Source organism: Balaenoptera ricei, chromosome 2, assembly GCF_028023285.1.
Source record: "Balaenoptera ricei isolate mBalRic1 chromosome 2, mBalRic1.hap2, whole genome shotgun sequence".
NCBI classification, from domain to species: domain Eukaryota; kingdom Metazoa; phylum Chordata; class Mammalia; order Artiodactyla; family Balaenopteridae; genus Balaenoptera; species Balaenoptera ricei.
Window position 1 is genome coordinate 29,279,091 of NC_082640.1, and position 25,404 is coordinate 29,304,494.

At 51.7% G+C, this 25,404-nt stretch overlaps 1 protein-coding gene across 1 annotated transcript in view; it reads left to right on the forward strand.

The window, feature by feature from the left end:
* The window catches only part of ADARB2 (adenosine deaminase RNA specific B2 (inactive)), a 369,735-nt gene that overhangs the window by 244,787 nt on the left and 99,544 nt on the right, over nt 1-25,404 (forward strand). The window contains exon 2 of the mRNA XM_059915331.1: nt 20,178-20,264. Within this exon, the coding sequence (XP_059771314.1) occupies nt 20,178-20,264 (87 nt within the window). The remainder of the gene's footprint in view (nt 1-20,177; nt 20,265-25,404) is intronic.

Sequence of the window (25,404 nt, forward strand, 5' to 3'; positions counted from 1 at the left end):
TGGGGACCAGCGGACCCGCCAGACCCTGGAGCCGGGCGCACCCAGCACCCGCTCCTCGGCCAGATTCCACGCCCAAGACTCTTCACATCCTTCCAGCGCTCACAAGTGGATCCCTGAAGTTCTGTCTGGCCACATTCTCTCAGAGAGCGGGATTACTGGGGGCTTCATCATGGGCTCAGAAGAAATACTTTCTGCTGTTTTGGACTTCTTTGAATTTATATAATAGCTCTAAAGAAAAGCGGAGAGCATTTTTAAAACAGGAGCAAAGTCACAAATCCACAGAGCTAAAGCTCAAGTTTAATTGAGATTTGCATGCAGAGATTTTTAAAGCTCCTTTGTTCTGCAAACTCTCCTTTTAGCAAACATTCCTGGACTCCCTTTTCAATACACGCTTCAGGTGGTACAGGCAACAACAGAGAAGCCCAGCTCTTGAGAATGTTTTGCAACTTTCTTTAAAGATCCTAGAGCTGCCCGGGTTTGACCCCCTCGGGTGAGCCCCACCACCTCCCACCCCCCACCCCCGTCTCCAAGCTCGTGGGGGGTGCTGGGCTCAAGGACAGGATGGCCCTCGACCAGGCACCCTCATCTCAATTGTTGCCTTTGCCCCAAACGCCTGCCATGCAGTCCTTGACAGTTTCTCAGAAAACAAGTGCTCTCCTCAAAATTCCTGGTTACTTGGCCAGAGCAAAGCAGAAATTAAGGTATCAGCCCTATTGGAGTCTCCATTGCTATCGTGTTTTTAAGTCAATTCCAGGTAAAGGTTGTTTTAAACAGAAGTTTTAGAGTATTTACGTAGAGAAATGATACTGACAGAGATGAGGCGACAGCTTCCAAACTTCAGTAGAAAAAGCAGAAAAACAGAATAGCTTCTGCTGCAGCATGGATTTTGTTGAGCACGTAGGTGGCACTTACTGTATGCGGGCGCTTTCTCACCCTGTAAGCAGCCTCCCTGCACACAGCAGCCTGTAAGTAGCACGAGCGACACGGGACCCACGCCCAGGCCCAGCTGAGACCGGGGACAGGGGTGGGGGGGCGGGGGGGCTGCCCCATGCAGCACCGTCCACGACGCCCTCGGTCTGTCCAGGCTGCATTGACCTTGGGTCCCCATTCCCACCTGTCCCATCCCCCAGCCCAGGACTGGACCCTCGGTACCTGAAGACAGTTACTGGAGGGGGAAAAGCATCAAATTCTTGGCTTCAGGTTAAAATATCGAGAGTCCTAGTGTAAGTCAGGTAGGATTTAGGAAAATATTGCACCAGGAAGTACTGATTCTTCCGGACCCCCTCCCACCTGCCCATCCGGGCTGGAGGTCAAGGAAGGGCAGCTGGTGTTCCTGGCCGCCCAGGTCCATTCAGAGTTGATCCAGCGCCCTCCTAGCCAGATACACACAGCATCCTCGTGAAAGGCAGTGAAACCTCCCCCCGGAGGTGCTGGGATGAGGGACCCGGGCGCCCCTTCCAGTGTCGCCTGCAGAAGAGAGGGGACACTACAGGCCATCACCCTGGCTCCCTGGGGGACCGTGAAAGAGGGGACAGTTCAGTCTCAGAGGCTTTCCCGCTGGGCCGGCCAGCACCGTTATGGGAGCAGTACGTCTTTATTTGATGAGGCCTCCCCACTACCCCAGCAGGGACTGACGGGCCTGTTAGTGGGTGTTCAGTGGGCTTGGTAAGTGCCTGTGTGAAATGACACATTAATTCAAGGCAGGGTCACAGACACGGATGGGCTTTGTGGACGGGTCCCTGTGTGTCCTCCCAGCCTTCTGAGGGGGTTTCCTTTGGGGGCTCTGGGCTCGCCCGCTGTTTTGCACAGCTTCCCAAACACCCTCTTTGTCCCTCTTCCATCCATCGTCTACTCAAATGGGAGAGCCAGAAACCCATTGTCCAGCCCAGGAGGTGGCAGGACAGGCCCCGGGCTGCAGGGACAGATGGGGCTGACGGGGCGGCAGAAATGGCAGGAGGCTTGGTCTGGTCCCCTGGGGGCCCTGGACTGAGGACAGTCCTTGAACCAGTCACAGAGGGTGTTCGCTCTCTGTCCGGCCCGAAGCGTCCTCATTTCAGACAACCCAAGAGAACTGAGCCAGTGCTCTATCCGCATTCCCTGTTCTCATTCTACTTCCCAACACCCGGCTTGGTCTGCCCTACGTCAACGTGGCCTACAAGCTCAGATTATCTAAGAGTTTCTCTGAAGTTTGAGAGACCCACCGATCCATGGGGGTGGGGAGTCAAGGCCACGTTTATTTCTGGGAACCCCCAGGGTCAGTGTCAGTGGACGGAGGTTGCAGAGATGAACGAGAAGGGGACCTGTAGGAAGACGAGCCTGAGTGGATTTCAGTCGCCTTCCCCTCACCTGCCGAGAAGCCCCCCTCGTCCGTTCCCTGTGTCCCGGGAGCTTGTGCTCACGGCTGCAGGACTGAGTTGAAAGCAGGTGTGACCATGTGTCCAGAGGTGTCTGGCAGCCCATGTCCGAGCAGCTGAGGGGGGTCTCAGGCCTGGAAGACAGTGACACACGTCGGCTGATTAGCCCTGAGTGGGAGCCACCGGGATATGGCACCAGGCTCCGGACCACACATTCAGTCCATTCAGCAGGATAAAAATCTATGCCTGTATCAAGGCTGGCGACTTTGAAAAGATCAAATTGTAATCAGAGTCTATAGGCAGAGGGTCTAATAAACAGGTTCGTTTGAGGCATCGTGAAGTTTGGGTGTGTGACGGTACATTTCCCCAGAGTACACTGACTCTTGGGACCCCGATGAATGGAGGTCTCAATGGAGATGGTTTTTCTGTGGAAGCCGGGAGTCAGAGAACCTGAGTTTGAGGAAATCGCTTAATCCTTCCACGCCTCGGTTTTCTTATTGATGAGAAGGAGGATAATGATAGCAGCTAACTCATAAGATTGCCGTGAGCATCAGTTGAGGTAATACACCAAATTGATGCTTTATACCTTTTCCTTGAGACGTAGTCAATAAGCGATAAACACTCGGATTACCAGGACCGAGCTGATTACAGGCACTGGGCACAGGGAGGATGTGCCGGGCTGTCCTCTCGTCGGCTGGCAGCTGTACCCCAGATCACCCCAGGGGCTCCGAGGACCTGCTGGGAGCAGGTGGAAGGCTCCCTGGGGATGGAGGAGGCGGGGGGGGGGGGTCAGCATCCCCACTCAGCTCTAACACCAGGAATTGTATGTAGGAAGCTTCTAACTGAAATTTAATTTAGTTTAATTTGGAGAAAAAGGGAGGTAGGGTTCCTCAAAGTACGAGTTCTTGAACAATTTTAATGAGAAGATCTAGTAGAAAATATGTGCTCTGGGGCTTAACCCACTGCTTCCTTGGGGATGAGAGAGATGGTCCTAATATGTTTCATTCCAGCTCAAATTTGGGGGATCTCAAAAAGACTGTCCATCACTTAGCCTTTGGGAGTCTGGTCAGCATCCCTTTGGATCCATGGATTTCTCTGAAGCAATGCAAGTCTCTCTTGGGGGGCGGAGCTGGACGCTGGGTCCCGGGCAGCTCACAGCCCACGATGCTGCTGGGCGCCAGGAGAGGAGATGGCTGAATCCTGCAATGACGTGTGTTTTCACCAGGTGCACAGGCGACCAGAGCGGAGTCCGTGCGTCCCAAGCCCCCGGGCGTGGCGCTGACCTTGCCGGGCCCACTCTGACACACACCAGCAGAGCAGTGACAGCCCCGCGGATGAGTGGCTCTGCCTTTGCAGAGTTATCGTCTGTCTCGAGACTCAAGGGCAGGCTGTCAGCTCGCCGCCCGGGGAACAGGACACACAGTCCCCATCATCACCCCTGATGCACCTCGCAGAGAGGCAGGGCCTGCGAGAGTCTCGGAGATGTGTCCCCAGAAGCTTGATGGGCCCCGAGGAAGCTCCTGGGCTGAGCCCTCTGCACGCAAACCTCTCACATCTCAAATACAGCATCCGCAAGCTGCGGCTTTCTGCGCGGCCGTGTTCACAGGCTGCTCCCGGCAACACTTGCTTAGTTCAAAGAAAGGATTTGCCTCCTGTGCCTCCTCCTTTTGGACGAAAACACTTATGTTTTAATTAAATAAGACATAGGGCACTCTGGAGCTTGTCATCAGGAAGACACGAACGGAGCGAGAGCCCATTACCACAAAGGTACCTCCGTCCTGGTCGGCCTCGGCCTCCAAGCTCTGGAAAGGAAGGTCATGACCCGAGTTCTCTCTGAGCCCTGAGGGTAGCCGCACCCCAAGCTCACAGGCAGCTGGTGCTGTGACACTGCTCCCCTAGCTCGTCTCTGACCAGCTCTGCTGGGACGGGAGCTCCACAGACACACCCAACGACACACCTGACGACACACCTGAGGACACACCTGACAACACACCTGATGACCCACCTGAGGACACACCTGGAGCGTAGGAGCCGAGGGACCCGGGCCACCTGGAGGACACAGACAATGGGCAGCCCCGCAGCGGAAGGGCGTCGAGGCGCTGCAGGAGCCTGGGGGAAGGACGCACCCTCAGATATCCTGCAAAATGAACAGGCTGTGGGTGTCAGAGAGGAAACGTGCCAGTCCAAGTGAATCCCCACCTGCCGCTGTGACAACACCCGACCTCTCCAGCTCCCCTGATGGGCCGGGCGGCCGCTTCCCCCAGAAGCCGCCTGAGTCTGTTCACTGTGCCAAGAGCAAGCCCCAAGTGGAGGTGGGCCCTCCTGACTGTAGTAGCACAAAGTTCTTTAAAAAAAACACATCCCAATTTCAAGGAGAGTAGCCGGGCTTGCGACTCTCCCTGCATCTCAATCTGCGGTTCTAGCCTCGTCCACAACAGGTGGGGGTGACACCAGCCAGGGTCCTTCTCACACGGACACATGGAAGCCGACAGATGCCCCTGGTGACGATCATCAGGACACGGACATTTCTGACCAATGGACCCCCCGTGGAGCCTCTCACATACGTGGGTCCTGGGATGAACAGTGACCCAGAGATATAGTGTGGGTCCATCTCACAAGGAAATGAGCCAATAGAAAACGTGTAAATAGGCAGGGGTGAGTGGGTTTGTAAGTTAGGATGTGTCTGGTTGCAGGGGTCAGACACCCAGCAGTAGCTTATGGGCCTGAGGAGTGGAGTGGTCAGGCTGGCCCGGCCCAGCTGTCCTCCGAGTCCCCCGGCAGCATGGTGACCGCTCCTCCCGCCCCCAGCGCTTTCTTCCCCTGTGAGTCATGCACGGTGGCCTGAGGTCGGGCTCTCCTACAGTCCAGGGGATCAGCTCCAGGTTCAGAGGGAAGGGGGCTGCTCTTGCTCATCAGAGAAACGGGGGTCCTGGCCCAACCCTTCATGGTCATGCAGCCCCACTTGAAAGGCCCGCCCTTGGCTTAATCCTCTGCTGTCTCCATCTGGAAATCATAATGATCCCTGAACAAGGACCCACGTTTCCATTTTGCACTGGGCCCAGCGGATCCCATGGTCCATTCTGGCCAGGAGGGGGGTTCTGCTGATCAGGTAATGAGAGCCCGCCTTGGAGCTGAGAGGGGGGTCAGCCTTACCCAACCTGTAGGCCAGGAGTCAGGAACGGGCGCCCCCCAAGGAAGTCGGGGAAGGAAAATAGGTGCTGAGTGACAATGCACCCTACTAAAGTGGGGGGCCTTTATCTGGCTCATAGATGCCAGCTCATCTTTCAGCAGATGTCTGTGAAGGATTAATATAGTTTATACTTAATGGTTACATGTAAAGGACACACTATTACAATCATTTCTCAGGTGTGTGTGGATATTAACCTTTGGACCAAAATCTGCATTGCTTGGTTGACAAGGGAAATACGTCTTGAGCTTAAACAGACTGGAGTGTAAGAACATTCTCTGTCCTGGACTCTCCCACAGACCAGTGCTCAACAGGCGTACGTAGAATGGCTGTTGATGAACAGAACTTCAGAAATAACATGACAAGATCTTCTCTGACTCAATCACATCTTTACTCATTTACACCCACTTTTGTACCAAATACAGAATTATTTAGGTTCCTGTTCCCTCCCCCTCCCCCAGGCTCAGAGGTTCCCAGCCGTCACTTAGGAAATACCCATAGGGCTGTCCCAAGGACGTGGTGAGGCTCTGCGGCCCTATCTGTCAGCTCGTCTCAGGTTCTGTTTCCTGGAAAGAAGTCCCTGTGATGCTGGGGGAAACGGGCTCCGCAGCTGGGGAGCAGCTGTGCGCTCGTGGCTGAGGTTTCCTAGTGACCTTAGCACGTGGCCTTCGAAGTCCTCCGAAGCCCTGCAGTAAAGAAATCTGCTTCACTTGACAGAACTTAGATTCCACTAGTGTATTTGCTCATGGAAATGTTTTGGGGTAATAATACCTGTCTTTGTTTGGAGGAACTGCTGCCCCAGGTCTTACTGCAATTCTCTAAAGACAAACAAGAGAACCAAACGCAACCGTATGCTGACTTTGCTCGGAGAAAGGGCGGGCCACGTGCAGAAAAGTGAAGGGCAGGTGGGTGGCATCCTGGCCGGCAGGTGGGTCCAGCAAATCATGATGAAACTTCAACTCTTAGGGATAAATTGAGGACACAACGCTGAATAATGTACAATCTATTTCCCAGAGGCATTTACAATTCAGTGTGGTCGTAGGGTGCCAGCTCAGCTGCCTGGTGGGGGCTGTGTGAGCCCGTGTGCTGATCGGGGAGGATGCTGAGGCTGGAAGGGGAGCTGAGGCGGCTCGTGTGCGGCGCACGCGGCACCATCGCCCGTGAACCATGGTACCCGCGTGGTAACTGTGCTGCCGAGAGTCACGTCACTTCTCCTCACGCGACTTCCCTCTCCGACATGGACGGCGGGGGGGGGGGGGAGCGGTGGACATGGGAGGTGGACGGGGCTGCGAAGCAGGACGTGGTGACAATGCCGCAGGTGACGGGCATGGTGCTTCACCAGCGGCGTCTGTCCACCAGGACCCTGGGAAACAACGCCTGTCCTGCTGCCACGCAGAGGGCAAGGTCTGGCCTCCCCCCATCCCCCCCTGAAAGCTGAGGCCACATCCCTCCTGCTCCCACGGGCTCGGCACCACTTTCACTGCAACTCGTGAGAAAGTAGGAAACTGAGGTCCGGGCCCAGCCGGGTGCTGCCTCACCCAGCACCGTGCAGCCCTGTAAGCCTGACGGTCAGCGCTGGTGACACTCCGTGGTGACACTCGGAGCCTGGCAGGGCCTGGGGTCCCAGCAAAGAGTAACGTGGATTCTGCCGTCAGCAGGAGCTGACAGAGTTAGTGCCTGACGAGGCATTCTTGGAACCCTCCGACTTTTCAGGTCTTGTCAGAGCCCAAAACGGAGACACTTTCAGTTGAAGAAGCAACAGTTCCAACCTCCACCCACTCCTGTGTTTAAGTGTCAGCCCCACCCGACCAGACTCAGCCCAGCATGCCCACCCCCGGCACCGCTGCCCCAAACAGTTCTAGCACAGGGCCTGACTCGGAAAACACAAAAACACGTCCTCAGGCAAATTAAACACATCCATGTGCCACATCTTATTACCAAACCATGCGGAACGCAAAATAAGAGCATTAAAAATGAGCCTCGCGGTGATGGGGGAGACTCGCGTTGTATCCTGGGCACCGGCCGCTGGGAAGATGCGTAACACCGGGTGCGTCTCCTCCAACAGACGCGCACAGAGCCCGCAATAACTCAAGGTATTTTATCACTGTATGTCCGCAGGCCAGGCATCAGATGGGAAAAACACTCTTGAAACAAAATTAAATAGTTTTAGATCTAATTTTACCAGGCTGAACTGGGTTGCAAATTGATTTTCGTGGAATCTAATAGAGAACACACACGTTGCCTCTTATAGAAAATCCACCTACCACGCCACTTTCTACTCCACTGCTCGCTAGAAGTAATAAGAAACTAATATTTCACAAGGCAGTGTGTCTCGTTCTGTAAATGGCCTCTGGCTCTGAAGGAGCCAGGAGCGGCCTGTCGGGGAGCCCAGCGCCCGAGGCCTGGCCAGCGCAGGGGCCACCCCGTCCAGCACCCGGAGTGCCCAGCCAGCCTGTGCTCACCGGCCTCACCTCGTCCTCGTCCGGCACACACTCCCTTTTCTGTTCATTTTCTCCTCTTCCTCTTCCTCACACCTGCCTCCAAACACAGGCAGCGTTGGGCTGTGACACAGAATGGGCATCGTCATATCACCGGACGACCTCTGCCCCCTCCTGGAGGGCTCCCTGACCCCTGCTCCCTGGGCAGGCCCCTGCCTAGTTCTCTCTCTATTAAAGCATCCCTTATAGTCCTGGTCACAGGACACAGGGACTCTTCTCTGCTTGGTCACTTCCCCAGTTTCCTCAACAGCAACTGTTAAGACTGGAGCATCTCCAAAACGATACCACAAAACCCCTGAGCAGGTGAATACTGACATTTATTTACAAGGCAGTCTTAGGGCACGATTATCCACACCGCACCACCATGACTCCTGCAGGCTGCCTGCAGCCCCTCCTGGATGCCTGAGCATTCGTTAGCAACTTAACTAGGAGGCTGAGAGGCGGGGGCCCGAGCCACAGATGTGGACGACCCTGCCAACCGACCAGAGTTCACTCAGAAAGGAGGAAAGGCTGCACTGTGGTGAAATCCAGGAGCAAAGGAAAAGGACCCTGTTGACCAAAATTCTGTTCAGTCCCATCTGATTAGCGCCCACGTGTCCCATGAAATGGTCCTGTCTGCAGATCACAGGATCTTATCATGAAAACGAAAGGGAATCCTCACCCGCATGAAGTCCACATTCTAGTCGGGAGAGGTGGGCAGTCAAGCAAGTGTGACACGTAGTGTTGAAGATGCTGATAAAGGCTGTGCAGAAAATACAGCAGGAAGAGGGAGTTCTAGGCTGTTCTAGGCTGTTCTGGAACATTCTAGATCCTGGGGCATAGTAAGTGCTCCATCAATCTTCGCTGAATAAACAGATGACGGAATGAATGACCAACTGTTTCCTCCCTGGGTTCAAGTAGCCAGACTGACCGGGGACAGTACTTGATGTGAAGGACATAGAGACACAGGGGCAGGCGTGATCGGGGACTGGGAGTGAGGGGTCTTCTCAGCACTCTGTAGGACTGATGTTTGTCAATACGTGTGACCCCATTACGTGGGGTAATGAGGAGCATTGTGGATCATTACACACGTCAGACCGGTGGAGGGCTGCTGGGGTCAGCTCCGGAAGGGTGATTAGCAGCCCTCACTTGTCCTGAGACGGTCTGCATGAAGAGACCAGTCCATTAGGGAGCTTCAAATTAATAAAGATCATTTCATACATTAGCCAGGAGCGCCACTCTAAAGAGAAATAATTAAACTTGCAAATTCAGATACTAACACTTTGACCTGCTCTCTAAACAATTACTTATGTGATCAGTTGTTCTATTTTTGGTTATTGGAGTATCTAATTCTTGTAAGAGGTAAGAAATTAGCCACATTCAAACAGCACTGAAGAAGAAAATGGTGTTGACAACCCGTCTAAACAAAGCCTGCGGAGGACAGGGCAACCTGCGGGGAGGTTCTGTCATGTCTTGTTTCTAGTTTCCAAATGAGCTCAACTCAGTACTTAAGTAACTAAAGTAATATTAGAAAATAAAATAAAAATAATACTGGATCCAGTTGCCTTTGGGAATGTAAGAGGCGACAGCATCCACTCAAAGCCTAGAAAGTTGCAGAGAATGATTGTGTCCTGTGACGTGCTGGATGGTATTAAGGGGCAGAGAAACCTTTTTACAAAATGGAAATAGAAGGAAAAGTATAAAATAGAGGGACTTGTGGTTAGCATGTCTCCAAAGAGAAGAGGGCAGGGAGGCCAGAGGATGCCAACAGAGGAAGTGCCAGACGTGTGAAGAGCCAGCAACATGGAAGGAGGACTCTGGGGACATGAATCGCAGAGCCTGTGCAGGACTCGCCCCTCGCGCAGAGGGTTGTACCTGTCACCGTATCTGCAGGTCACTGGCAACAGTTCTTGGAGGACTTGCGTGGGTCTTTAGGGTCAAATTCTTACCTCCTAAGAATCTCCTGCTTCAAGCTGGTTCTTTAACTCAATTCCTGACCTGAATCACAGGACCATCCCTCGAGGCCTCACGGGTCCTCAGGGCCGGTGAGCAGTGGAGGCTCCTGATTTCAGCCCCAAACCCCCTGCAGTTCAACCTCCCCCTGAAGCCCTTGGTCACCTGCTCTCTCTGACCAGGTAACCAGGAGCACCCTCCGCCCCTACCAGGGACCCCTCGGTGGACGCACGACTCACGGTGTCACAGACAAACACAGGAAGCCGCAAGACAACAGGTTGTTCCTCTCGCCTTGGACGTTGGAGCTGACATCAACAGCACCCCCCATCCAGCCGCGAGCGCCAGAAGCCCTGGAACCAGAGGAGACCGTCCCAGACCAAGGGGGCTTCCCATGGCAGACACCTGTGTGAGTGACATGAAGCGAGAACACATCTGTTTTCCTAATTGGAGAAACACATTTCTATCTGGGTAAAAACTTTGCCCAGAAAAGTCTACTAGGCAGTTGCTACCAACCAGGGTGCTGCAGGCCAGGCACTCTGGACAGACAAGGGGCGTTTGCTGAAGGAGTGGCTGGTGGGCCTCGACCACACTGGCCAGAAGGAGGATCAGGAAGATGTCCTGGAAGCAACTCCGGCTTTCCCGGCGGGTCTCGGAGCCTAGAAAGGCCTTGGACAGCGTCGCGCGGAGCTCAGCTTCCCACCTCCCAGGCCATCCGCCACCCGTCCCCAGGTTGGCGTCTCCTCGCCTGATGGAGAAGGTGGCGCACAGCGTGTCCGGCCGCAGGGCCATCGGGTCTGACACCACGCACTGTCCAGCAGGACCACTGTCCTCAGTGTGAGGGACGGAGCCCAAAGTAGCCCTTGCACCCCAAGGTTCATGGGGGACCCGAAAGGAATCTAGAGAGATGTCTACACTGGCACGTGCACCACTCCCTATGGAGCATCAGAGGGGAGCGCAGGGCTTCCCAAAGGCCCTGAGCACCCTGGCAAAGTGTGAACATACACCTTTAGATGCAGATTTTCTGTTGTTTAAATGCACTTTCTGGCAAAGAGTCCCATCCCGTCAGTCATTTGTCAGCCATCCGTGTCTTTGCCTGCTGTTCACGTAGAATGATCTGGTGTGAGCTGGTTTGTTTTTAGCCTCCCACCCCCGCTTCCCAAAATAATCCAGGTGTAGCTGGAATGTCTGTGTGGTCCTCAAGGCTGCTCGCAGCACCGGGACCGTGGCCTGGCCAGGTGGCCCACGCTGGCATGGGGAGGTCTTAGCCCATGACTTTGAGGGGAAGCTTCCCAGGAGGAGGACAATGTGCCTGAGAAATTAAACCACGAGGAAATGGTGGATTCCATAAGAGACCTCTTATTGCTCCAACAACTCCTTGAGAGCCATGCTTCTAATTCCCGTGCACTGGAGGTCCTATTTGATACGCATATTTATTAGCCGTCCTCCCAGCGGCAGGAGCCACTGCAACTCTCACTTAGGGGATCTCTTCCTACGAAATTTGGGAGCTTTGAAGAGAAATTCAGGTGTTGGATATTCCTGACTTCCTTTGAGTCTGTAATGGATGAAAAAGTCTCCTCCTCTTCACCCCCCCATCCCAGCCCTGCATGAAGGGTCTCCCGGGTAAGCCCAGGGACCCCAGCCTCACACCCGGGCCAGGGTGTCGGCTGCAGAGTCCTCACCGGCTCATTTGGAAGTTTCAGCCCCTTGGAGCATAAACATGGACGATTATTGTGCTTTTCTTCTTTTAACCTCCTCTGTCCCCTCCTCCTCTTTGTCCCTCAGGGAGTCTCAAGCAGGCCCGTAACTTTCTAGTTATTTCCAATCTGTGAAACTCAGCCCAGATGGAAGTTGACCATCTCATAACCGAGTCTGAGCCCATCCAGGGAGATGGAAGGGGAAACATCTCTGTTTAATTGGCCAAAGTCGAGGTGTATCCACTGGATATTTTAACTGGCCCCCATGTCCCCTCAGCAACAGTTTCCAAATGTCGGGTCTCCCGGGGGCAAGTGCGGGGTGATGCTGGGAACCATGTCTGGGCCTCAGACCCATCTTGGATGAGAGTTTTCTCTCCCCCTCCTTCTTCTTCCCTCCCTCCCTTTCTCTTTCTCCCTCTCCCCCACTCTCCCCTCTCCCACCCTCCCTCCCACTCACCCCTCACAATCCAGAAGGTTTATGTTTGCTGCCCTCCAGCCCCCTGGGGCCCCCTGTTCAGAATCAAGACTCCAGGCCCAGACAGAGCTGCACAGGTGGCCCCTCTGCTGGCCTGGCCTTCCCCTCCCCTAACTTGGGTCATCCCAGACTCACCTTTCAGTGGAAGTACGCTTGGCTCTGGAGCCAGACCTCCTGTGCGTAGTAAGGGGTGGACGGTATTATTAGCTATCAGGTCACCTCCTGCAAGATGCCCCCCCTACCGACCTCCCAGGTGCCCCTGGACAGGCCAAGTCCCTCAGCACTGTTCCTTCCTAGCATTAGACTGTGAAATTATTGGTTAGGGGTACAACTAATTTGCATTCGATAAAGATTTGTTAAGTGAGTATATTAGTCTGCTCGGGCTGCCGTGACAAAGGACCACAGACACGGGTTTAAACAACAGACATTTATTTCTCATAGTTCTGGAGGCTGGGAGTCTGAGATCCAGGTGTGGGCAGGGCCGGGTCCTCTGAGGCCTCTCCCCTGGGTGTGGACGCCGCCTTCTCCCTGTGTCCTCACGTGGTGGTCCCTCCATGAGTGTCTGGGTCCTCACCTCTTCTTTGAAGTCACATGGGATTACGATCTACCCTGAAGGCATCATTTAACCTTAATCACCTCTTTAAAGACCCATCTCCAAATGCAGTCACATTCTGAGGTCCTGGGGGTCGGACTTGACGTGAATTTTGGGGGAGGACACAGTTCAGCCCATACAAAGAATGAGGAACAGACACAGGCTGGCTGCCTGTTTCAAGACCAAAATCATGAGTTTTATACACCTGGAAGTTACCAGAAGAGCCTCACTCCTTGTGAGAAGCAGACCCTCTCGTGTTACAGAACTCGGTGCAGACCCAGAGTATTTCTTCGCCTGAATTCCCTTGTTCATAGATGGCAGCCTGAAAATGGCCTCTTAAAATACACATTCCTGAAAATCTGCGAGAAAATATCTTTGCCTGTCCTCCAAAACATTATTCCTTTCACCTGCCTGCATGGAGGTTAATTATTTTCTTACTTCCCGAGGTCACCCACCTGTTCAGGCTGATTTGCGTTTGTGTTTGGCTAGAAGCAGCATCCGTTCAAGACATACCTGTGTTGGGGGAGAAGACACAGTCAGGAAGGAAAGTGGGTCAAGCCTGAGGGGGGCCATCTGTCAGAGTGCGTTTTGGCAAAAAGAAAACATAAGAAGGGAACGTGTAAAGGAGGCTGGGGTTTGTAGCCCAAAGGTACCGACTGCGCTCGGCGGCTTCCAACTGTCACCTTCTTTCTGTTTCGCGGCTGAGCTGCGCTGGACGGAGCAGCGCCTGGCCCACAGACTCAGAGGACACAAGCACAAAAGCTCACTCCAAACGGTTGAAATAGGGCAGAACCCAAGTGCGCGAGTGATCTAATTTTTTAAAAATAACCTGTGAACTATTTAGTGCTTTGCAGTAGAAGATCAAATCCTTAGGTATTTTAGCAATTACGGTTTTTATTAAAATTTCCAGCAAACATGTTATTTCCCATGGACAGATTTTCCGGGTAACTGACATGGGCTCGTGCCGCAAGGCGTTTTTTAAATTTTCATCTTACTTGGTAAAAACTGTTTCATAAATTGTTGATAAACACAACAGTCTGTAAAAGCAAACATGGCTTTCACAAAAGCAGGCTCCAAAACGTCGACATTTTCCAGCTCCTCGTGGGTAAACTGAGTCTCCGCAGCTGCGGAGCGTGTGGCGGGGCCTGATGCTTGCAACCTTCCGTGGCCCCCATCCCGCTCACGTGAGTTCTCGCTCCCTCTGTTGCCATATGTACAGCTGTCTGGACGTGAGTCCGAGGACCGCTCCAAAGAGCCTTATCTTTGAGAGTCTTCTTAAAGCCTTTTAAATACATTTGAGCTTCCAAATCTATAAAGTAAGCAAAAAAGAAAAAAGAAAAAGACAAACCCAGGTCCTGATAAGGGGGCCTGACTGCACCTACAGTTTACCTTTAGTATCTGTTGTCCTCACTTTTCTCCTTTCTGGAGTAAATAATGCTCTGACGCTGGCTTCACATCATTTCTTTTCTTGTCCAGTCACTTTTTTTATCTTTTAATATTTTTAAATAATTGAGGTATAATTTACATACGGAGAAAAGTACAAAGTGTACTCTTACAGTCCAGTGACAAATGCACACACACGTGTACCACGCATATCGGTCTAATATAGAAGGTTTCGTCCTACCAGAAAGACCCCTCCCGCCCCTCCCAGCCAACCTGCACTGACCCTTAGGGGCAGCCCCTGTCTGATCTGTCACCAGAGGGTAGTTTTGCCTCTGCTGGAATTACATGGCGTGTTCTCTTTTCCGCCTAAATTTTTTTGCTCAGCATAATGTTCTAGAGAGTCATCCATCTCAGTTTTATTTCTGGTAGCCTCCCGGTGTATAAATTTTAAACACTTCATGTACATATTCTTCTGTTAATGGGCATTTGGGATGCTTCTAATTTTGAGCTGTCATGAATAAAATTTCTCTAAACATTCCGGCTCAGGTTTTTTCTTGAACACATATATTTCCTTTGTCTTGGGTAAATGTCTAGGGTGGACTTGGGGATCATAGGATAGGTGTGCCCTTAGCAGCCAAAACATTTTCCAGAGTTATCGTCCCAGTGGACGAGTGTTCTGATTTTCCTGTGTCAGTCTTCTTAATCTCAGCCGTTCAAGAGTGTTGATATCTCTCTATGGTTTTAGTTTGCATTTCCTTAACGTGTACCACTGTTGAGTGCTTGGGGATGTGTTTACTGGCTATGTGAATATTTTCCTTTGTCAAGTTTCTGTTCAAGTATTTTGCCCGTTTTTTTAATTGGAATTTTTTGTCCTTTCTTATTACGTTATAAGAGTTCTTTTTTTTAATTAATTTATTTATTTATTTATTTTTGGCTGTATTGGGTCTTCGTTTCTGTGCGAGGGCTTTCTCTAGTTGCTGCAAGCGGAGGCCACTCTTCATTGCGGTGCGCTGGCCTCTCACTATCGCGGCCTCTCTTGTTGCAGAGCACAGGCTACAGACGCGCAGGCTCAGTAGTTGTGGCTCATGGGCCTAGTTGCTCCGCGGCATGTGGGATCTTCCCAGACAAGGACTCGAACCCGTGTCCCCTGCATTGGCAGGCAGATTCTCAACCACTGTGCCACCAGGGAAGCCCCAAGAGTTCTTCTTTTATTCTGGATAAAAATCAGTTGTCCTGATTGTAAATATATTATCCCAATCTGTGGCTTGCTTTTAGTTTTCTTAACAGTGTATTTCATTGAGCTGAAATTTTTAATTTTGATGAAAATTATATTTTCTTTTATGATTGGTGCTTTCTATGTCTAAGAAATCTGCCAACATGGAGACCATGAAAGTAAGCTCCTATATTTTCTTCTAGGAGTTTTATAGTATTAGATTTTATGATCCATTTAGTGAACATTTTCATTATGATACAAGATAGAGCTCAGAATTCACTTTTTTCCAAGATGGTGTACAGGTTTTCAGCACTGTTTGTTAAAAAGACTTTCTTTCACCTCAGTGTATGACTTTGAGATCTTTGTTGAAAATCGGTTGATCACACAGGTATGATTCCATTTCTAAACCCTCCATTTTGTTCCATTTTTCTATCTTTATGTCGTTACCAAATTGTGTTTGTTCTTCATTATCAATATTGTCAACCAATGGGATCTCATCCGTTTCCAGGAAACGGCTTCTGCCCCTGAAAATGCTTCCCCACATGCTCCAGAAGTATATGAAATCACATCAACTTAGGCCAGAGCCATTTATTTTGCAGTGAGCAATAAGGTTTATACAAATGCCCTGGGTCATTCCAAGTAATTCATTAAAAACATCGTTAATATGATGGATGGTGACCAGAACTTCCCTAGAAACAACCCCTGATTGGAGGCCACGCCAGGTGCTCTCCTCACAGGGGCCAGTCCAGGTCAGTGCATCTCACTCAGGCCAACATCCAGCTGGTTCGCAGGGACCCTGGGCCCGAGCTGAGAGCCACAGACACAGCTGCGGGGCAGGGAGCACCCAGCCCTTCCAGCTGCTTTCCCTGGAGGAAGTCCCTCTCCTTCTTCTGACTCTCCAGTGGGAGGCTGGGAGTCCTGTTAACCAGCTGCTTTCAGCGGACCCAAACCAGAACTGCGAGAAAGAAAAGCAGGTCCTCTATTTTCCATCAGTAAGTAACCGGCATGAAACCAGGTTTTCTAAGGTGACCATGAGAAACACAAAGACCAGAACCAGTTGGCTACTGGGGCTCTGCTCACCTGGAGCCAGTAGACGTAGATACCAAACTGACAGGCGCATGTCAAGGAAACAACTACCGAAAAAGTCATCGACAGCACATAATTTTTTTTAGAATTTTTCTAAATAGAAAATGTAATTCCTCACCCTTTTCCCTAATGACATTCTAAAGACTCGGTCTGGGGGAGTTCCCTGGCGGTCCAGTGGTTAGGACTCTGCACTTTCGCTGCCAAGGGTGCGGGTTTGATCCCTGGTCGGGGAACGAAGATCTCACAAGCCATGCGCTGCGGCCAAAAATTTATAAATAAATAAATAAAGACTTGGTCTGTCCTTTCTCAAGAACAATTGTTTCTCAGTCAGAGGGTATGTGCCTTCAGGGTTAAACATTCCTCTTTCATGAAGTATCGTGGTAGGAGATGGGTAGTTGGAGTTTCAGTTGGGCTGACTCAGCAGCTTTGGTGCTTCCTGCCTGGTTTGTCTGCTGGGTTTAAGCCGGCCCGTGAAATCCAAAATCCACCGAGGAGTGGATGGGGCAAGAAGGGATAGGGTTCACAGAAAAACCACAGGATGTCCAGTCAAATTTGAATTATTTTTTATTTTTTAAATTGTAGTAAAACATACATAACATGAAATGTGTCATATTCACCATTTTTAAGCATGTAGTTCAGTGACATTGAGTACATTTGTATTGTTGTGCAACCATCACCACATCTGTGTCCAGAACTTTCTTATTTCCTCAAACTGAAACTCTGTCTTCACTAAACAACTCTCCCCTTCTCCATCCCCCAGCCCCTGGGAACCACCATTCTCCTTTCTGTATCTATAATTTCTACTTCTCTAGGGACCTCATCTACGTGGATCATACAACATTTGTCTTTTTGTGACTGGCTTATTGAGTTTCGTATAATGTCTTCAAGGTTCATCCGTGTTGTAGCATGTGTCAGAATTCCGTTCCTTTTTAAGGACAAATAATATTCCCTGTGTGTACAGACCACATTTCTTTATCCATCCATCCATCCATCCGTGGACACTTGGGTTGCTTCCACATTTGGCTATTGAGAATCATGCTACTGTGAATGTGGGTGTACAGATAACTCTTTGAGTCCCTACTTTCAGTTCTTTTTGGGTCTATACCCAGAGCGGAGTTGCGGGTTTCACAGTGGTTGAACCATTTTACATTCCCACCAACAGCGCACAAGGGTTCCAATTTCTCCACATTCTCACCAACACTTGTTACTTTCTAGGGTTTTTTTGATAGCAGCCATCCTAATGTGTGTGAGGTGGTGTCTCCCTATAGTTTTTATTTGCATTTCCCTAATGATTAATGATGCTGAATATCTTTTCATGTGCTAATTGGCCATTTGTATATCTTCTTTGTAGAAATGCTTATTCAAGTCCTTTGCCTTAAATTTGAATTTCAGATAAACAATGAATAATTTTTTTAATGTATGTATGTCCCACATGATATTAGAGATGTATATACACAGAAAAGTATCTGTTGTGTATTCAAAACTCAGTCTTAACCAGGTGTCTTGAATTTTTATTTGACAAATCTGGCCACCCTAGAAATCCAGAACTCTGATGGATGGAAAACAATCTTTAAGTATTTCACAGTTTGGCTAAGGTGAGCTCTGAATTGTTTTAGTGTGTTTTTGTGGGTGTCTGGCTGGTTGCCCTGCTTTATTAGAAAATTGTAATTTCATTTTGAGATGCTCGAGACTAAATCATTTGAGCTTCACACTCTTTCTGGAACATTATTGTTCTCTCTTAATGAAATTATAACTCAAGCAAGAAATTTCATTCTCGTGTAGTAAATTAGCTCGGCCATGAGGGTTTGGGGAACTGGGCCTTCCCTGGGCTTATTCTTCGTGTTCGGCAGAATGAAGAGGTAGCAGGCTTTCTGTATTTGAGTTATTTATTGTTCTCCGAGTGAACATTGTATTGTTCCTCGTCCCTAATGGAAACAACAGCTGTTAACACGCTCCTGAATGAATTTCAGTGTGAACTCCCCTGGCCTCTGGAAAACTCGGCTAAAGAGAAAACAGGCTCAGAATTGAAAGAAAAAGAGTAAGTTTCAGGCCTGGGTCTGGAAACCTGGAGGCTGACTGCATAATAAACCGCCAGTTGACGTTTCCAGGAGAGATCACACTTAGATGAGCCCGAAACCGGAGCTCCTTTCCTACGACAGAAGCAGACAAAGGCAGCATGATGCACGGAGCATGTTAAAGTGTCCCTGATGAGGGACCCTGGACAACCCAGCCAAAGGCAGGGCAAGGGCAACCCCATGGCGACCCTGTGACACCATGGATGAGCAACAAGGGTTCTGCCTTCTGCAGTTTTCTAAACATAGTCAAGGTTCACATGGAAAGTCACGAATGCTGCAGCCTCGAGGGGACAGAGCCGTGAGGGGTAGGGGCCTGTGCACAGCGGCTCCGGGGCTGTCGGGGCTGAGTTCTTCTGTGGACTCACTTCTGGTTGGGGTTAAGGTTAGGGTTAGGGGTTAGGTGTTAGGGTTAGGGTTAGGGGTTAGGGATTAGGGTTAGGGGTTAGGGATTAGGGTTGGGTTAGGGGTTTGGGTTAGAGGTTAGGGTTAGGGGTTATGGTTAGGGTTAGGGGTCAGGGGTTAGGGTTGGGTTAAGGGTTTGGGTTAGAGGTTAGGGTTAGGGGTTAGGGATTAGGGTTAGGGGTTAGGGTTGGGTTAAGGGTTAGGGATTAGGGTTGGGTTAGGGGTTTGTGTTAGAGGTTAGGGTTAGGGGTTAGGGTTGGGTTAAGTGTTTGGGTTAGAGGTTATGGTTAGGGGTTAGGGTTAGGGTTAGGGGTTAGGGGTTAGGGTTGGGTTAAGTGTTTGGGTTAGAGGTTAGGGTTAGGGGTTAGGGATTAGGGTTAGGGGTTAGGGTTGGGTTAAGGGTTTGGGTTAGAGGTTAGGGTTAGGGGTTATGGTTAGGGGTTATGGGTTAGTGTGAGGGTTAGGGCTCTGATATAAGGAGCTTTCCTTCTGGTCCCTTCAGTAGTCATTCTTTCATTTCTCCCAATTGGGCTTCAACCCACTTGTCCTTTGTCTCTGTTCAGAGGGAAATAGCTGAGCCCGTTGGTCCCAAGCGCCACCTCCTCTCGGGTCCGAGTTCCCCTCTGCACTGTGCTCAGGAGATCTGCACCCGGGACCACCCCCAGGGCTGCAGGCAGGGGGTCCCTGGGCTCCTCTGCCACTTCAGTTACCGCCCCCACTTCAGGGGAAGCTCTAGGGCCCCTGTCCGTTCCCTCCTCCTGTTCCGTCTACTTTTGCTCAAACAAACAGTAACTATATTTTACAGGTTTCATAAGTCCTTTTTTTTTTCATTTTCTCAAGCCCACAAACAGGTTCTCCACTACTGGGGAGAAATAGTCTTGGCTCTGTTTGCAGGACTCTTGTTTCATTGAGGCATTTCTTCACTGGCCTTAGCTCCTCTCTGTGAAACGTCCTTTGTCTGCAGGCCCTGCCCACCCAGCTCCGTGCAGGCTCAGGCTAGGGGGCTGCCCTGCAGATGGTGACTTCCAGTTTTGAGGGACATGGAGATGCCAAAAATAAGAAAAGAAGAAAGATGGAAATCATAAAGTTTAAAGCTGGAGAGGGGAATTTGATAAAATGCTGTCAGAAATTCAATAAAAGACTGAACCAGAATGAAGTGGCTAAAACCAAAAATGACCTTTCAACCTCCCATGTCCAAACCCTCAGTAATAAGAACATATGAAAGCACTGAGTTTTTCTGAAACTCGATGTCAAAAGTGCATTTCCTGTCCTTCTTTTCTTTCCAGACAAAGTGAGCATGCTGTCCGCCTTCATCGCTTCCTTCAAGCACGTGAGCCCTGGGGCCGCGCACACGGAGGATGAGGACAACCTCAGTAAGCAGAGCCCCTTCCCCGAGAGCCCCAGCCCCACGTGCAGAGGGGGACCCCAAAGGCTGAGACCCTTGGGGTGGTGGGGGGCACCACCTGGGCTTCCCAGAGCAGGAGGACCTGCTCCCACCCCCCTGGGATCCCTTCCCTGCCTGGGATCCCATCCCCCCTGGTATCCAATCCCCCTTGGAATCCCATCCCCCATTGAATCCCATTCCCCCCTGGAATCCCATCCCCCCCTAGGATCCCATCCCCACCTGGAATCCCATCCCCCCCTGGAATCTCATCCCCCCTGGAATCCCATCCCCTCCTGGGATCCCATCCCCCCTGCAAGATCTCATCCCCCCTGGAATCCCATCCCCTCCTGGGATCCCATTCCCCGCTAGAATCCTGTCCCTACCCGGGATCCTTTCCCCACCTGGAATCCCACTCCCCCTGTGGAATCTCATCCCCCCGCCATGGAATCCCATCCCCACCTGGAATCCCATCCCCCAGATCCCATCCTCCCTGGAATCCCGTTCCCCACCCCCAGGATCCCATCCCCACCTGGGTGGTAGGAAATATTAGCAGTGACTGTGTGATTGAGAACTCCAGGTTCTGGAGTTCTCAAGAAAAAAACCCAGTTCTCTGGGACCATCCCTTCTCTCTTTCCTTTATTTTTTCCCCTCCAAACCAAAAAGGGGAAAAAAAGAAAAGAAAAAGAAAAATGAACACAGCTTGTTTGAACAGTTTGTACAATTATTTAACAAGGAAAGAGCTGGACGGGTGCCTGCAGTAGAAACAATGTTTTGGCTCATGAAACCGGAGAGACAACAAAGCCGTGTGGGGTGGGGACTGAAAAGCCGGTTGGGGGTGGATCTGCTGGGAGTGTGGAGGAGACCCCAGAGCAGACGGAGCATGTGTGCCGGTGAGGGAAAGTGCAGGCGTGTCTGTCGGGTGGTGCACCTCCCTCTTGCTTGTAGAAGGAATACATGAGGGCTGAAACAGTCCAAATGACAGGAACACCTCTTGCATTTCAAAATTACCTGACAGGTGGTTACCTTTGCAGCTGGAGTCAGGCCTGTGCTTGTGGGCAGCGGGAGGCTAGCTTCCGGTCACTGGTTTTTGGTGGGGCCGGGAAGCCACGGCACGAGGGACTGGCCCTGGAACGTTGTCCACTCAGCCTCAGATTTTAAGAAACACGACAAGCTCTCATGAATATCCCCTTCCCACAAAACACAACCACCAACAAGATGGGAAGCTGAGGCTGTTACCCTGGCTGTTCCACGAAATCAAAGTCACAGAACTGAGCAACCTCAGTGACCCTGTGGTTTGAGCCCTTGTTTCCTAGATGGAGGCGAGCGTGGAGGGTGTGGACAGGGTGCCAGTGGGTCAGAGCGCGGCCTCCCCACTGCCCACAGGCCCGACCTCGCAGGTCCCGTGAAGCTCCAACGGCTGGTTCTGTTCTCTCCTGACCAAAATTGGAAAGTTTCTAGGACTCAGTTAACTTAGTTAACTTACTTAGTCAACTTAGTTAACTTACTGGTAACTACTTCAGTAATGTGGAACACACATGCACACCTTGTCTTACCACCCTTCTATTTACTGCGCTTCACGGATACTATGCTTCTTACAAATTGAAGGTCTGGGGCCACCCCGCATCGAGCAAGTCTATCGGCACGTAGTTTTGTCAGAAGTAATGCCACTGCACACTTAATAGACTGCAGTTGAGTGTAAACATAACGTTTATGCACTGGGAAACTGGAAATCCATGTCATTTGCTTTATTGCAGTGACCTGGAACTGAACCCACCATATCTCTGAGGTGTGCCACGTGTACACACACACACACACACGCACATTTACTTATATATCTAAAAATACACACGCACCCCCAAGCTGACCTGGACATGTGGACAAAGCTATTTGATAAGCACGTGGAATAGACACCTTGAGGAAGAAAATCTTACTCTGTTTCATCCTCTTTCCTGCTCGAGCTGCTGGGACCCTGGCTGAGTCTAGTCTCCCCGTAGGAGCCCTCTCTCCCCATCCAAGGGCAGGGGAGCCTGACGGCTGCGACCCCAAGCTCCAGCTTCACAGCCTTGGGCAGTGAATCCATCCCTTAGGGCATCAGTGCCCGTGTGAGGGGCGGGGAGGGTGGCCTGGTGGTAGAGTTGAGGATGGAATCAAGTAGGGGGATGATGCACGAGGATGTTTTAGGCAAAGACCTGGGGAAACAGGCAACGTGGATCAGGTTGGCTGACGCTAGTAATTAAGGCACTTCCCCTAACTCAGCTCACGGCTGAGAGGTGGAAACTTAGAGATGAGAATGATTTTTAATTGTTTATTACATGTTAAAGTGCCTTTGAAACGCTTGGAAAATCTTATTTTCTATCAGTGGATTAGTCATCCCCCTTTGTAATATGTGCTGTTATTGAAGACCCTGTTTTCATACATTATTCAAAGATAAACCTCCAAATTAATGCACTTGTCGTAATACCTCTCATGAGCGTTGCCAATGCAGTGCTATTAATGTGCATCCAGATGCCGTGGACGTCGGGGAAGGAGTGTGTGTGTGGTGTGTGTGTGTGCATGTGTGGTGTGTGTACACATCAGGGAGGAAGGGAGGTGACAGAAGGCAGGGTGATTTCTCCTGGAAGTCTCCTGTTTTATCTTCAGACCCTGAGGGTGGGCGCCTGTGTTTGGTTGAAGTGAAGGCCCTGCCCCTCCCAATGCGGCCTCACCCCCCAGGACCACCGGGTTCACCCCCTGCAGCCTCATGTCCTTGGTCCGCATTCATCTCTGCGTGGCACTGGAGCTTGAGCCCCAGTGTGAAGGGTGGAGCTAGGTCGGGGTCGGGCCGTCAGAGGCTCAGCCTGCAAGAGGATGGTGCCTGTGAGCCCACCCGCGGACCAGCCATCCTCAGGGTGGGTTTCGGCTGAGTCTACGGGAAGATGCAGGTTTTCCATTCTTCTTGTCCAGGAGGGCAACTCTGAATGCGATCTTCCTTGAATGCTGAGAAGGAGCCAATCACTGCCCCAGCCCATCCCCTCCGTGCCCACCACTGACCCAAGGGCGTGATTGACCGGGTCACATGAGGAGGGGCCGAGAAGCCCACTCCCTGTCAGGCCCGCAGAACAGCACTGGGGTCTGGAGGGAGGGAGGGAGACCCGCCTGCCCCACTGGCCTGGTCCTTCCAGGACGTGTGGGGCCCACCTGGGAGAGAGGCCGTCTCCTGTCTGCTGCCGAGCCTGACCCAGGAGCTGTCGGGGTCAGGCCTGTGCCCGACCACAACGCCAGGACCAGGTGTCCCGAAGCCCGCACGGCCGCAGCTGCCACAGCCATCCCCTGAGCACCACCTTGGACCCTCCTTCCTGAGCCAATGGAGACTCCAGGCCCTGGGCTCCATCCCGCCGGCCAGGCCCATCCAATCTGGACGTGGTGGATCCAATGGCCGGTTCTCTGTATCTCCTACCTGCGGACGTGGTGCCGGGAAGTCTGGCAGCATGATGACCAGACAGATGCTGGCCCTGAGGGGGCATCGAGGAAGGAGACGCAGCTGGTGACACACAGGCACCTGCACTCACCCGGGGCCTGGCCACCTGGAGGCGACAGCCGAGGACTGGCCCCCGCGTGGCCTGTCCATGTCCAAGCAATGGCAGCGGGAAGCCCACCTTGACTTGGAAGAATGTCTCTCACCTGGAAAGTGAAAGCCCAGCCACAGCCAGGCCAATATAAAAATCTGCTCTTTCCCCACAAAATGCAGTTCTTGTATGCGTTGGACCTTTGACTGTAGCACTGCCTGGGCTGACGCTTTCTGTCAAGCAGGGTGGGTGCTCCCGGGGCTCAGGAGAGGGTCGAGGTGACAGAAGCAGAGGGAAATAATTCCGTTTCACGTTCTCCTCCCGTGTCTCTGACTCAGACGTTCCCCTCTGTGCCTGGCGGTCTTCACTTTGCCAGCGATGGTTCTATTACTGCCGCGGGTGGTATTTATCTCCTGTCATTTGAGGTTATTTGCCTCTTTTTTTCCTGATTTCCACAACAGAAGGACACGTGTGACTGTCTGGAAATCTGAGGCTGCCCACACGGACCTTCGACACGTGTGGTCATGGATGTCTTGTCGGGTTCGGCGAGGACAGGAGAGTTCCCAGGGTCGAGGCCGCAACCGCCCGTGGGGGCACACAGGACACGTGGCCTCCAAGGCTGCCTTGAGGGAAGGCACTTGGCATTCAAGTCAGACGTTTTCTGCGGGGACTGTGGTGTGAGCCCCAGGTGGGGCACAGTGGGCCCCGGACCCCTCACAACCCCTGTTCGCCTCCTGCAGGGCTGAGGCCCCGCCCTGTGCTTGTACAGAGAGACAGATGGACAGAGACAGACAGAAACAGAGGGGGCGGGGGGGGGGGTGGCAGGTGAGCCATTAAGGGGACTTCAGTGCACTGCTGACTTTTAATATGTGCCTTCCCCAGGCCGGCCCCTCACACACAGTGGGAGGTGGGTTTCCTGCAGAGCTACTCCCAGCTCTGATATGTATGAGCCCCTGAGCTACGACTGGTGAAAATAACAGTTATTTGGGGAATGAATTCCAGAGTGGGATTAAAGGACCCACTAATTCTTATATCCTCGTATGAACTGTCCACTGGAACTGCTTCCAGTGTACAACGCACACATTTTCAGAATCAGATTGCTTTTATCACACAATAAACATTCTCTGACCAACTCCTGCACCCAGAACCCTGGGAGCATTCCAGCAGCGGGGCCGCCACTCTTCCCTAGGACTTAAAAAGGCAACGGCAGCTGTTCCGTCTTCAGTGGTCATGATCAGTCACCGTAACACAAAGCACTCGGTCTGGAGCCTGCGACGTTCACAGATTGCGCTGAAAGTTTTTGTTCATTGTCTCCACTGATCCTGGAAAAGTCCCGTGTGGCCGGTTCTGTTTGTACACTGCTCAGCCGCCAGCACCCGGAGTCCTGCCCACACTTTTCCCTCCCGCCTCTAGGGATGGACCACCTGGTGCAAACACCTTCTGGAGTCGGCAGGGCCTCCGCAGGTGACAGGACAAAACCCACCCCTGGAGAGCTGGGGAAAAGCGTCCCCTGCGAGAACGGGCTCCCAACGACGCGGGATCAGCATGACCTTTGCCCACATGTGCATGAGAAGGGCGATCTGC